This window comes from Phalacrocorax aristotelis, chromosome 2, assembly GCF_949628215.1.
Source record: "Phalacrocorax aristotelis chromosome 2, bGulAri2.1, whole genome shotgun sequence".
NCBI lineage: Eukaryota > Metazoa > Chordata > Aves > Suliformes > Phalacrocoracidae > Phalacrocorax > Phalacrocorax aristotelis.
The window spans coordinates 123,230,359-123,245,356 of NC_134277.1; the positions used below are offsets into that span (position 1 = coordinate 123,230,359).

Sequence of the window (14,998 nt, forward strand, 5' to 3'; positions counted from 1 at the left end):
ACAATGTCCCAGCTTAGCCTTCCTAGCAAATAATTTATTTATTTAGAATGAATCTGTGAGATGTTTCACCAAACATTCAGTGTTTTAAATAAGTGCATCTACTTATTAAGAGTCTGCTGTTCAGAAAAATTTATGTTCATGGTGATCTTTTATTTTATATACATAAAAGATGTATGAACATATATGTAAAAGAAAAGTTCAAGGTGGCAAAGCTTTATAATTCCATAGATCTTGCAGAAAAATCACACTTTAGAAAAATACAAGCTGTACTTAATTTTTGTAGTATTTATTTTATAAAATATACAGGTAAGAAAGTATATGAAGTCTGAAATTAAAAAACTGTAAATGATGCAAGATAGGCAGGTACAATTTTACTGATATACCAGAAGTACTCATACATTTCAGTGAGAATCATGCCTCTTCAGAAAAATAATATCACTAGCACTGTTTTGTAAAGCATTTTATAAAGAAAGGAAGAGGTGATGGATTTTTAAAAATAAATGTTGATAATTTCACTTTTCATAAATATTTCTCATTCAAATCTATGTTCTGTAAAAATGCTGGTGAATTTAGACCTTGGATATTTAAATGCGCATTCTTTGTATGTATGATCATAGACATGATGAAGGTCAATTTTCATATACGTAATGTGTTGTGTAAATACATAAAATTGAAATAGTTGTCATAAACACATATTTTTGACTAAACAGTTTTCATCACATGTTAAATCCCATTAATAATTACCGGATTTTGAGTAATATCATTAGAATAGACATGTATTTAAATGTGTACGGGTGCACAGGAAACAACTGAATTATGGTTCTATAGTGAATAATTTAGAGATCACCTTTATTCAAGGTACAGGTATAAAACTAGCAGCTGATGATGTGATATGTAGTAAATATGCACTTCTACTCATGACTATTCATTTCAAAAAAATTACACAATCTGTTTTCCCTGGGTTTTTAGAACACTGTTCATCACACTTCCTCTAAGCATATTGAGGTTGAGGTTTATATAGATTTGTTTTATCTGTGAGAAGATCAGAATCTCCCCAGCGCTAGCTAAAACTGATGCCAAATGATTTGAGGAAAGCGGAACACAATGCTAAATGAAATACAAAGTCTTTGAAGTCTGTCTCGCTCTTTCCAAATCTGCTGAGTACTTACAACGAAGCCCAAAACTGAGAAGGACCTTTTAATGTTTTTCAGGATACATTATCATGTTCCTCATGGCCAGCATCCCCAGGACTTAGGTGGGAAAAAAGGTGGTGTGACCTCCGATTAATTCCACTTCTTCATTCACGATTTTCCCAGTACCTTCCAGGATCAGATCTGTGCAGGTAAAGAAGTTCAGAAAGTTGAAACTTGACTTCTTTGTTGACAGATAAAAGCTTTAGGGAGTTGCCTTGTTAGAGGAATGGCATTAGTTCCACTGCAGCTGGCGGAGTCATGAAACAGGATCTTTCATAAAGGTCTATCTAGGTCCACCTCAGCCCACATTCTGCTCTGATGTCAGCCAGGACCAGGTATGTGGGGAAGACGTGTGATCTTCCCACTTGCACCTAGTGGTCAGCACGTTTCTCAGTTTGAGATTGCATGTAGGTAATTCTATTAAATAACTGCTAATGCTTCTGTCCTCAAAAGCTTCTAAGCTGCTTTTTTAAATACCTTTGGTTTTTTCAATGCACTGTTGCATTGAGGTCTGCAATGTAATTATGTTTTTAAAATGTACTTCCTTTTGTTTGTGTTAAATCTCTCACCTGATAAACTTCATTGGGTGAAATAGCCTTGTTGTTCTGGAGCAGCAAGGGCTGGCTGCCCTATTGGGAAGGAGACCCAAGAGCAGGGGGTGACAGTGGGGCTGGATAAGGCAGTGTCAACACAGAGAAGGGCCCTGTCCAACTGCACCCAGTGCAGAAGCAAAGCAGGCCTATGGGTCATCTTCAGAGGAGCCCATCATGGTGAGGTGGGGCTCAGGTCAGGCTGGGAAGTAAGCCCACAGGTAGGGTCCAAATCAGTGAGATACATGTCCAGGCACAGGCATAGCTGCAGCCAAACTCAGGTGAGGACCAAGGGGGAGGGCCTGAGCTTATACAGCTCCTGAGTGAAGGGAGGGACAGGCCCCCTACTCAAGCTATTTCACAGCAGCCTGATCCCACATCCCACAGCCATACCATAGCAGAGGCATACCTCAAGCACAGGCAGCTGGGCACCCAGGATGGGGAAGAGGGTGGACTCTGGGCCCTGACCCTTGTATCAAGGGAAATGCTAAATTAGCATTCTTCATTTACAGTTTTGTGACTTCAGATTACTCTCTTCCGTTTTCCAGTTGGAAGGAACCCTACTGCGATCTCCTGTTAGGGAAACCCTTCCATAGCTCTGATAATCCTTGTCATTTGCTCCGTTTCTTTTGTAATTCTAATATATCTTCCATGAGATTTCATGCAGTGCTTCCAGGACTGCAAGGAGGATCCCTCTTGACTTATATTAAGACATATTGATGTTTTCCATTTTTTGTTCTGTTGTTAGCTAATACTTCACAATAACCTATTACCTTTTGACTGTCACTGAGCGCTAAGGTGACGGTTTTCAGAGAACTGTTTGTAGTAACTCTTGCATTTCTTTACTCAGCTACAGTAAGGTTCTTTGTTGCTTGCATAAAGCTAAGGGGTTTTTTTCCCATATGTGTTATTTTGTATTTATTAACATTGAATTTCATTGCCATTTTTTCTCCCAATCACTGGAAGCTGTCCAAAGCTCATAGACAGGCTTAAATTTATTGCACCATATAGACCTACAACTTGTCGTTGTTTAATTTAATATTGTCCTAATAAATCAGAAGGAATCAGAAAGGAAGACAAGAATATTCTGGAATGATCACTGTTTTTCGAGTGTTATGCATTTAACTAGAAAATTAACTAGCTACAAAATCAACAAGGCAAAGTATATAAATAAGATCAGACTTGTTAAAGTTTAAATACCTAGGTATTGTGTGGATTAATTTATCACCTGTATATAAGAATGAGGTTCTAATACTAAAAAATTTTGTGAGTTCCAGCATGTAAGTCATTAACTGGAGGACAGCTGTCTACAGTTATAGAACTTGTTTCTCCATTACATCATCTTCTAACCCATCAGAAACATTAACTCTTAAAAAAAGCACAATGATATCATCACACAATATCATTTGTGAGGCTGTGAGGTCTTACTAATTGAAATAAACTCTGTCTTTCCCGTGTAGCCTTCATGTCTGCCAGCTTAGATGTGCGAGTCTGGAAAGACTAGTGTGTTATGCTATACCCTGACGACACATCAGGCATCAGCAGTTTAAAATTTCTTGTTCCTCCATTCATACACATGTAAAATTACCTAATTAATACAGAAAAGCTTCATTAATAATTCTGGAAAGACTGTTTTGTGAAAGAACCTCCCCAGTATCTTTCTTCTGTTGTTATGCTCACCCTTTCTGTGTTTCTATGGGTCCTACAGTCAACTGCCCCCAGGGGTAGGGGTATGATCTCCCTCAGAAACAAGGGGAAGAGTGTTCTTCAGCCTCAGTTTGGAGTTTGTGTGGGGTCAATTTTATTGTTTCTTATCACAGCCTTCTTCCTGCTCATTGGTTCTCAGCAAACGTTTGAAAGTTGCACAGAAGCATCCCATGGCCTCAGTTAATTCTAAGGGCTGTTGTTCCTTGGAAGTACACTACCTAGGTCTGCCAGCCATTTTCCTAATCACAGAGCTGAAATTAATGCAGGTTAGGCAATAGTCATTTCACCACTAGAAAGTTGTGATGCTAAAAACAGCCTACAGCTTTTGACTGGTAATAGCAAGTACTTGGCTGCATGATCATTTTTCTATTGGGGAACAATGCCTGCCCAGGGAGTCAGGGTGTAAACCAAAGGGTACAATGGCTGAATTATGCTGAATTGAACAGAGCTACTCACATGGAAAATTAGGACATATTCAACTATTCATAGATATAGGGTTTTAAAATTCAGTCTTCTGCATCAATAAAACGTAAATTTAAAGTGCACATTATAGAACTTGTACATTACAGAGAAAGATTTTTAGGTATCAACGATATTCCTGAGATCTGAGTTTCCAGAAAATAAATTTAGAAGTGTATTTATACAAAACATAATATCTGAATTCATACTCAAACCTTGAATAACTACTCGGATAATTTTCCTTGGGCCCTTCTATGCTAATAACATGAGGAAGTAAGAAAAAGGAAACAAAAATGCTATATCAATATGAGGAAGTGGGTTTTTCTTCAAAAAAGCATAGAAGCAACAGTTTGTGTTGCTAGCAAGACAGCTTATAAGAGTCTTTTAAATTAGGATAAACATTTTAAAATATGACTCCCTCAAAATTTGTTATGAGAGAAAGGTAGCTAATTTTTAAGAGACTGCTAAAAGGAGCAACATTAAGGAAAGGATATAGAAAATAATATAAGAAAGCAACATGAAATGGAAATTAATTCATTACATTTTCTGTAGTTAATATTTACAAGGCTGTTTTCACTATATAAAGCCTAATAACTTTTTATGTTTCAGAGTGTGAAAAGACTGGCACAAAAACATGATAACATTATCACATACACTATTAAACCTCATAGTCATATTCTAGCTTTTCTAGTGGGATGCTTGAGATGCATGAGTTCCAGAGCGTATTCATATAAAATTCCAGAGGGCATTCAAGCTGACCTTGGAAAGCTTGTTAATTTCAAATATAACTCTTGAGTTCCAGAAGGCACAGAACCTGAGATGTGTAACTGAATTAGAATTCTTCTGATCTTAACTTTTTTTTGCTAGATTAAAGTGATTAATCTACTATTTGTTCTATTTAATACAAAATACATATTCAATACGTTATTTTTTCAGGTTTGTGTGGTAGTATGGATTTGGCTGGTAGACTAATTCAAGAAAATACTATTAAAATAATCTAAGGCTAAGAATATCTACTGCCCTGACCACATTCAGAAGTAATTTATTAGGTAGCTCTGCATCCTATAGTACGTGCTTATTGATACTTGGGCAAGAACATTCTGGATGAATGGTTTCGTATGTGCACAGATCAAATACCTGGGAACAGTCTGATGCTCCAAATGCATCAGATTCTCTGTGTTTGTAGTGTAAGGGAAATTTGTGCATCAGGGTTGAATCTGGAGCATACTGGGTTTTCTTTGCTTGTGCAGGTTAGTGTCACACATTAATAGATTCCTTGGATTCCTATTTTGGCTTACAACAGGCTGAGCAGAAAGAAGGGGAGTCCTGAAAAGAATGCTATTTTTCCTGAAAGAATTAATCAACAAATTTGTTAGAGCATCATGCTATGCTCTTTATGTAAGGACTTATTTAGAATTTTATTTTGGAAAAAATTACTATTATATTAATAGCCATTTAAAATAAAGAATATCATAAACAAATGCTAGCTACACTACCTGAATATGCTTTAAATAAATCTTCCTCAAAAACTTGACCTGAATTATTGTGAAAATGAATCACTGAAAGAAGTAGATCTCAGTTTGTACCTTTGGATTTTAAGGAAACATCACTACCTGTGTGAAAAGGCAAGTAAACTCCTAAGTTAGCTGATGGATTTAGATAAACCACTGGTCTCTCTATGATCATGTTAGGATATATAAGCCTTATCTTCCTGTAAGAGCTAGTTCTCATGATGGGACTCTCAAACAAAAGGCATGGCTCTAATTCATTTTTAGTGCTTCTCCTGACTGAAGGAAAAGCCTGTACTTGACATGGATGCAGCAAAGACCTTTATGGTAGAGCTAGATATTAACTCTACACTCCATACAGCTAGAATATAATTTCAAGAGCTTAAAAAAAACTTTGCGGAATGGATATCTGTCTTGACATATCAGAAACTGTTATCAGTGACACTCAGTTTAACACTGAAGGTAACGCTTTGCCTGAGCCATTCTCAAAGAATCTGAATTATGTACTTAATTTTATACAATTAATTGTTCATTAATGGATGGGCTTGTAACAGAATGCCAGCAGTGGAACTTGGCATTCTCTGTATGTTTAATAATATCTTACTCCAGGATATAGATTAACATGGAGGTTTTTTGGTTCTGAAGCTGGAGACCTGGGAGCCTTCCAAAGGCTGTTAGCCAAGAAGGCTATTTACTGAAGATATTAGGTTTGCTACTGCTTCAACATCTGAAAGTTTTCTCTTATTCTATGATTGCTCAGCACTCAGCGGTTGAAAGTCAGTCTATAATGCATGACAGATTATTGTGTAGGTGCCCAAAATGGTGCTGGGATAGAGGCACCCTGGTGGCTGTTGCTTTTGTCATTGGATGTCTCTTGCATTCCAGTGTATTTTGCTAATGATCCTATATTCAGAAATGCAATTGGAAAAATCATTAATGCTACCTGATTGATTTTGAACTTGCCAGCTTTTCTATCAGTAATTTAGAAGAGGATCAAAATTCTATAACCAAGAGCACCCAACAAGGTGTATACAGACGGGAATCTTACTGTATTAAAACAATGTATTTAAATAAAAAATAGAAAAATGAAACAAATGTTGTTGAGAAAAAAGGTGCTGTATTCCACTGAATTTCTCAAATTATTACATCCAGTGTCCATTGCACACTTTTCTTCTCTGTGATCTGTAGTATTAAAGTATTAAGTCTTTGGTATGCATCAGCTATTTCACTTGTTTAGCTTCTGAAGTCACACAGTGTTGGTCGATGTTCAGTGGAGCTAGTCTACAGAAATTTTTTTATAGCTTTATGGAAACTTAATATAGTCTGAGTTGACCTTTTAGGATGATGTTGTTAATATCTCAGGTATTTATAAAACAGGAAAACCAGCAACTTATCAGTGTTTGGTGGCTGACCTTCGCTGTAGTTGAAAGAAAAGCATTTCTACAAGTATTGTTAAGATGATGTGCTAGAACAGATGAAATTTTCTTCTGACCTGATCTGTTATGACATGTCTATAGGCAAAATGCGTTCCAAGTAATTGCTGTGGATGGGGTTTGCAGTGGAATAATTCAGTGTCTCTCTGCTGAAGACTGTATTGACTGGCTACAAGCAATAGCAAGTAACATTTCCAACCTCACAAAGCACAATGTAAGTATGGATCCAAGTAAGCCAGAAGGTTTCCCAATCATATTTGATTATAACTGTCATAAAAGCCTAATGGGTTCACACAGAGAATTATCTGCATATAAACAATCCTTGAGGCTGTCTGAGAGAAGTCAACTCAAGTTTGTCATCAAATCAGACTTTGTGAGAAATCATTGAATGGGAAAATATTCTTCCCTACAGTCATGTAGTTCACTTCATTGCTATCAGAGTTATACACTTCTTAGCAATACCAGCTAGCATTAGAAACAAAGACCACAGACACAGGAGAAAACCAGGTGTGATGGGTAAGCACATATCAAAGCAAAACTTTAAGTACTTTCCTGACAATTTGGGAAAGCACATCTATATAAAGACTGGTATAATCAGATCTGAATTAGATGTTAGATCTGTTTAGGTATCATTTAACACAAGGAGAACAGCAAGGTACTTCTGTGATATAATACAGATGTTTATTATCTGCAAAGATTAAATGCATTTATGCGTCATGCACTGTACTTTTATGACCTGATCTTGTGGGATAGATATCTCTTTTTATTGAAGCAAGAATAAAGGTTATGCAAAAGTTTTGCCAAACTACCAGTACATTCAATGTAAAGGTCTTCTGGACCTGCCTGGGATGTATTTTGCATTTGATAGATGTTGTGTCATTTTTGCTGAAGTCTATACAATACCTTTTCTGGTTTTCCTCAAAAAATACAGAACACGTGGGTAACTCCATTATTTTGAATTGAGTTAAAACAAAGAAGCCCCTGAGGATTTAATTTATATTCTCTCAGATTTCCTTAAATCTGCTTTAGCATCCCAAACCTGCCTCTGAAGTTGCTTTTGTTTCAAATATAGGGAACACATTGAAGGGAGTTGTATTTCTTGGAGATTTATATTCAAGATGCAAAACTATGTTCCATCTGGCAGCAATATGTAAAAGTCATTGTATTATAAAAACGTGACAGACATGAATTCATCCACCATCTGCAAGCTTCCACACAGTACAAGCCAACTTTATGGCTATTGATTCATCTTTACAAAGATGTTGCTGTATAGAACCTTTCTTGTCTCACTAGGCATCCTGACAAATGAGGCTGCTGATGTTTTCTCTTGCTATCTTTAGTCCAGACGATTAATGATTCTTGCTACCTAAAGTAGTGTATTTGTTTGCTTATAACAATAGATAGATGCACCTAAATTTTATCTGAAGTATGTAGCTCTGATGAGACTGTAATTACGGTTGCTTAGTATAACTCTAATTTTGGTAATGCACTGTTATATATTTTCAGCATTTTGAAAATAAGTACAGTTTACAATTGTACACTATCACTAGTACACTAGTTTCCAAAAAATACAGAAACAGTGTATCTGATGTTTAATAAGATTGAAATAGTAAATTATAAAACTATTATGCCAATCTCTGTATTTAATTTACGCCAGAGACATCCTGTAAAGTAACTGTGAGAGTTAGGGCTTGACAATTATCCATGTATCTATTTTTAGAGCTGTCCTAATTGTTCATAGCCCGTATGAATTTATGGAAACCAATGAGAATTTCTTTTCTGTAATATATTTTTCTTTTAATTTGTCAGTTGCCAGAAAGAATTATTTATTTGACAGCATATGTGATAAGTGGATATAAGAAACATCAGAAACACAGAAGGGAAAAAAACCCAAACTGTTGCTCAGAACAATGATTAGATGTGATTAGAGGTCCTTATATTTTCTTTCTTTAATAAGATGGTTATTGACATATACATACTGTTGATGTTAGCATTTTTTCCTCTGAGAGAGACGTCTATTTAGAGTCATTCTCCCTTACTGTGGCTTCCAGTACCAAACAAACAAAGGGAGTATAGGACTTCATCTGAACTTTTGGGCAAATTGACTGATTTTTAGCTTCAGTTAACTACTTATTTCTATGTAGGGGTTATGAAAAATAATTTGTTTCATTTAAATACTGTGTCACTCATAGAAATGTTAACTTGCGTGCTCTTTCTCACATCTACCTTTTGAAGAACAAGGAAGCAGATGAAAACAAGAAGGATTATAAAAACTAAATTGTTTCTGGAAGCATTTCAGAATGGCACTTTGTGCCAAGTTTGGACTCTGTAGATTTGGGTGGGATTTTTCTTGCCTAACTTTAGATGTCTTAAAGCAGAAGGTCTGAAGAGTGATCCTTATGATTTACTTTTGACATCTATTTTATGATGAGATTAATTCCCTCAGGACATGTCTTTCTTTCCTTTGACTGGTAAGGGACCCTAGGGTGGCAAGTTCAGACTTCAATACCTAAGGAGATATGTATATCCTGTCACTGGTGTCTCTGAGGGCCCAGAGAGGGTTTCTCTGAATAAATCTGCCAAAGAAATGCCTGCATATTTTGACAAAAAGCATACTAGTCTCAACCAGAAACTCTGAATTATTTTACTTGTTCATACACAAGGTAGCCGAGAAATATCATCTGATGGTTCAAACTCCACAAATATGTCTTACAGTTGAGAAATGTGAGGCTCTGGCTCCAAAATCTCATGTTTGAGTCTATAGTTCAATTAAATTTTTATAAGGGTAATGTCAAAATCTCTTCTGTCTTGTTCTAATATGTCCACATCTGACACAAAGATGGTGTGACTCAATTGCAGAATCATCTGTGCAGCCAGTACCTACCAAAGAACAAGAAGATAACAAAAAGGCAGGAGTAGAAACGAAATAAAAAATATCTTGACATCATCATCTCTAAAAGGCAGAGTTGCTGTAATGGAGGCTGGAGGATGGTGTCAATATCTGTTGGCTGCAGTGGTTAGACTCTCAATCATTGTACAGTGTGAGAGAAAGCTTGTATTATTATGCAATAAGTTACAGTATTAATGCAGAGATACAGAAAATTATATTCTGACTATTACAGAAGAGATTAAAAAAATTAGTATGCTGGCTGATCTAGTTGACTTAATTTCAAATTTTCATCAAAAGACAGACTTCAGGTATGCACTCTTTTTCTTTGTATTCAGTATGTTAGGACTAGTGTCCTCCAGTGTTTGTAGAATGCTGAGAGTGATACTACTAATTTTCATTTCTTTAGCTCCCCAGAAACCATGGAAAGATCACATGCAAGATTAAATACACAGCTTTAAAATCACAAAACCTGAACTGACTTGTATATTGGTATGCAACCAAAATGCATACTATAGAAATGCATTGTTGAAAGCATCCAGAAAGACCATTCATTTCTGAAGACGGGTTGCTCTCCAACCTGAGTCAGTTGAGCTGCATCTGTGCTAAAAATTAATTGGTTTTAGCAATAGCCTTAAAAAAGAGAGGGGTTATATTAAACCCAAAGTTTGGTCTAAGTAATCCTGAAACTGAAGTTCACATGCTGAAACCTGAATACGTTAAATTGAACCTAGACTTGGGAACTATAATCCCTCTAGGAACTGATGAGGTAGAGAAAGGTTTTACTTCTTTTTATTGCCAGTCTGGATGGCAGGCCAAAGACAATTAGAAAGGGAACAAGCTGCTGCTTCTACCTTTTCTTGCTCATGCTCCCAGTAGGAATTTTCAGTTCTGCTGTTCCAGTTCAGCTGTGAACTGTCAGCCTCTCCATGAACTTTTAAGCTGTACTAATTTCTGTGGTAATTAATACTGATTTCTATTCTTTACCATCTATTTTTTTAAAGAATTTTATGATGGCAGTATCCAATAGGTCACATGAATTTTAAAAAAAACTACACTCTGGAAAAGTCTAAGAACATACTCCAAAATCATGTGGTCTGTAGAGATCCGCCTGTTGCCAATACTTCCCTAATTGGTGCAATTTGCAAGGAACTGGAAGGCAAAATTTTTAATGCCTTTAGCAGGGATGAGGCTTTACCCGAGGTCTTTTTCAAACTTCATTCAACTGAAAATTATTTGAGTGCCACAATATTCTATTCAAACGCTGCCAAAATTAGAAAGAAAAAAAGAGGAAAGAAAAAAAAAAAAAAGAAGCTTTAGGTGTTCATAACAGAAGAATAATAAAATACATTGCAGTTAGCATCTTTTAGGGTATAGCTGATAGAGTCTTTGGGGATTTATCCTCCCTACTCAGTATTTGTCACTCTTGCCCATTGCTTTCTCTGTGGCAGATTTTTATATAGTGAGTGCAATAATACTTCTTTTCCCTTTCCTCTTTCATCCCTTCCCTGAGAGACACTGCAGCAATTGCACATTTATGCTGCTTACCTAGAAGCTAGCACTTGGCAGAGAAGAAACAACATGAACATCATGAGACAGGAATGACAGGCAACTGAGGTAAGGTTGCCAAGCAGAAGGTGGCAAAAAGTTAGTTTTAAATTTATCTTGAGAATGCACCTAAGATCTTGCAAGATTTAGTTCTCAGTAACTTCACTTTTTTCCATCATGGTACATTTACTGAGTAAAATAACATGTGTCTGCGAAATTAATGAGGCACCCATATGTTGATGGTGGAAGCATGGCAGTAGTGTGAAAGCAGAAGGATTAAGAGGTCTACAGACTGAGTATGAGTATGGCACAATGTATGTTTTTCCTGAACTTAAGCCTTTATTTTGAACAAATTTGAAAAGTTCAGTTGAAATCATGGCTTTAATCATATGCTTAAAATGTAATGCCTAATGAAAGAAACTGCTGCTAAAAGGACAAAAGTATTTGCCCTCACTTTCACTGGAGAAAAGTGAACAATAATACCTTATCTTTGCAATGCTGAAGTTTGGGTAACTCTTTAGGGATTCTGTAAGTTACTAGGTAGAGTGAGAGGAAAAAAGTACAAAACAGAAGGAAAAAAAACCATAATTGGACTAATATGAGTTGTTCCACTTGTGGAAAGAATAAAATATCACAGGACTACATTTAGTGTTTAGTAAGTTGTTGGAATTAATTAGTAGTACATGTCTCATTTTCTGGTGGATACAACCATCAGTAAGAACATACTGTGGAATGTTACATTATGTGAATAAAACTCATGAACTGAACAGATTTCACATTTCAGTTTTTTAGTTGAAATACCATGGCAGACCATCAGGATGCTCTAATATTAGTAATTTTGGAGTTTTCAGGGATTTTATGCTCTTAGATGCCCTGTGAAATTTGTATTACAATAATATTTAACTTTTTGTTTGTTACTAAACTATGCATGTTTGGAGCAAATCTAAAAAGATCAACATTAGTATCAAACCTCTTACAGTGATATATTCTGTAGTAGTGCAAAGGACAAATACTTTCAATAATTTAGTTGAAAACCTTGTAAAATGAAGACTAAAACAACAGAAGATTGTAGGATTGTAGGAGATTCCGATTGTACACGAGAGGAAAATTTTTCACATTGAGGACAGTCAACCATTGGAATAATCTCCCCAGGGAAGTGGTTGACTCGGCCACGTTGCACACCTTCAAGATTCATCTGGACAGGGTGCTGGGCCATCTTGTCTAGACTGTGCTTTTCCTAGAAAGGTTGGACTAGATCATCCCTGAGGTCCCTTCCAACCTGTGATCATGTGATTCTGAATTCTTCAATATATTACCAATAGAATAACTTTTACAAACATTATGTACTTTTCCCAAGATGAAACTACTCAGATAAATTGGGTGTTATCAAATAAATGTACAGTCAACTGTTTTTTAAGCAGTCTTAGGCATTCAGGTGTTTACAAAGTTCTGACACTTCAATTTTTTGTTCTGCCACCAATTCTAGACCTTGTAAAGGGAAGCCTACAGAGACAGTTATTCCAATACTGATATTTAGGTCTCTGTAGGAACATTTAAATCTCAGAACTGGATACGCTTGTAACATACTGCTGCCATTGTTTCTTCCATATATGGTTCTCTTAAGGCACATAAATATAAGTGAATAAAAGTTGTCAGTGCAGCACCAAAATTATATAAATCAAATCTCTCCTATTTTTCCTTCCTTTTTTAACATGGCATGTTAACCAGCCTGACTTTTAAAAATTCATCTGTTTCGATGTGACTGTTATCAGGTGTTATACATGGCCTTGTCTCATATTTACCTACATTTTAGGCAATTTGCTGCATGTCTTATTTTACTAACTTGTTGGCTGTACCTTGTTAACTGAAGAATTGTGGGATATTTTATATCCTCTTGGGTGTAGTGATTTAGCTGCAAAGTTAAGTCTTGCCAAACTGTATTGCTGTTGCTGCAGTGTTTTACATCTGCACTTTTTAAATATACCTGAATTTAAGGGACAATGCCTAGCATATGGCAGGCCAGGAAAACAGAGAAAGAAAATACTCTTTTCTTTGACAAATATTTCCTCCAGAATATTTCTTCCAGAATAGTCATATTATCTGGGAAACTTGTGGCAAGAGACTTCTGTCTTCATAGTTGGAGCATTTGTTGTGACACATTCTGATTATGGTGACAGCACTCATCATTAAGATATGCAGTCTTGATTTGGAATTTACATTGTAAACTTCAATTAGTCACGATAGATTTTCAAATGAAATAAAATTGCCTTTCTGTACCAAACTTCTTCCAAATGTTAAATCTACTAATGCTATTTTTAATAGTATCCTTCCAGTTTTGCTGTACGTAGTAACAGAAATCTTGCAGCAGTCATTAATATTTAATAAAAGTTTTACCATCTGTATGACTAAAAATTATCACTATACAGCTCTAAAATACACTTTAAGATAAACAATGTCCTTAGAGATGATAAAACCAAAAGCACTTCTTTTTAAATATTCTTCAAACAGAAGAACCACTGTTTACCTGTTTAATGTAAGCCTTAAAAAAGAAAGCCACATTATTGCAGAGAGAATATTTTTGCAGTTTTATATATGACGCCGTCACACAGCAAAGAATCCCTGCACTTTATATGATTCATGCAATTTTGTATGGAGTCAAATTAAATTGTAGCCTTGCGCTAGTATTTAAATAAAAGCAATACATTAGAATATTCAATACATTCTTTAATCTGTGTGGTATTTGTATTAAGCTCTGAGACTCTTTCTCTTCCTTCATTCCATTATTATTGAAGGCTTAAGTTGACACAGTATAATAAAGACTATAATCTGTTTAGTTATAAGGCACGTTGGAGGGATGTCATTCTTGTTCTCAACATCCCACCCTGGTGAAAGGTAGAAAGAGGCCTGTAATTAAGGAAAAAAAAATCTCTTCATTGATTTAAAGTGGCAAAGAAACGGTGACAAGAATAAAGGAAGTAGGAGCAGTCTGACTGGGAACACAGGTAAGCCGCTTGGGTTTTTGCAGAGAGGTAACACATGGAAAAAGAAAGTACTCATTATAAGTTGCCCTTTCCTGCCAAAATGCCAAGCTGCCCTTTCAGTAGCAGTTGGAGACTTCCAGCTACTTTAACCTAGTTTTTGTTGTGCAGTAAACTGTTCAATATTCCACAATTGGTTTATTTTAAGTGAGAGTGTTTTGAAAGTGACTGTTGAATCACAGACTGCTGTTGATAAAACAGCAACTGGGAACTGGGAGGCTAAGCAATAATAGCCTTGCTCTTTGTATGCCTCCTCTTTTGCTGCCTTAAAAAAATATATATATTTGAACATCATTATTTGTATTTTACAGCAAGGTTAGCTTGTTTTCACATCCCTTTCCTCTTACTCACTTTTAAAATACATTTTTAAAGGTGGTTACATCAGAAGTTTTGCCTTTATTCCACAACCAATTAAAACAACAATTAAAAGAAATGGAAATGCACTAAAAAAGGCATAAAACACCTCAGGGTATACATTATTAGTAGCCTAATGTGTTGAAAGCTCTTCCTCCATTTGGTTGTCTTGCTTCATGAAGTGCCGTAGACATCCCACGCATTCAAGAAGTGCACAGCTTATATTTGCCTGAGGAGAAGAATGGACTCAGAGGAAGAGGCAGAGGGATGGAGGAGAAGAC

General features: G+C 35.9%; 1 protein-coding gene across 5 annotated transcripts in view; it reads left to right on the forward strand.

Moving 5' to 3' along the window:
- SNTG1 (syntrophin gamma 1) overlaps nt 1-14,998 on the forward strand; it is a 352,865-nt gene that overhangs the window by 246,162 nt on the left and 91,705 nt on the right. For all 5 annotated transcript variants that reach the window (XM_075085000.1, XM_075084999.1, XM_075085001.1 and 2 more), the window contains 2 exons: nt 1,212-1,342; nt 6,975-7,104. In XM_075085000.1, the coding sequence (XP_074941101.1) occupies nt 1,212-1,342; nt 6,975-7,104 (261 nt within the window). The remainder of the gene's footprint in view (nt 1-1,211; nt 1,343-6,974; nt 7,105-14,998) is intronic.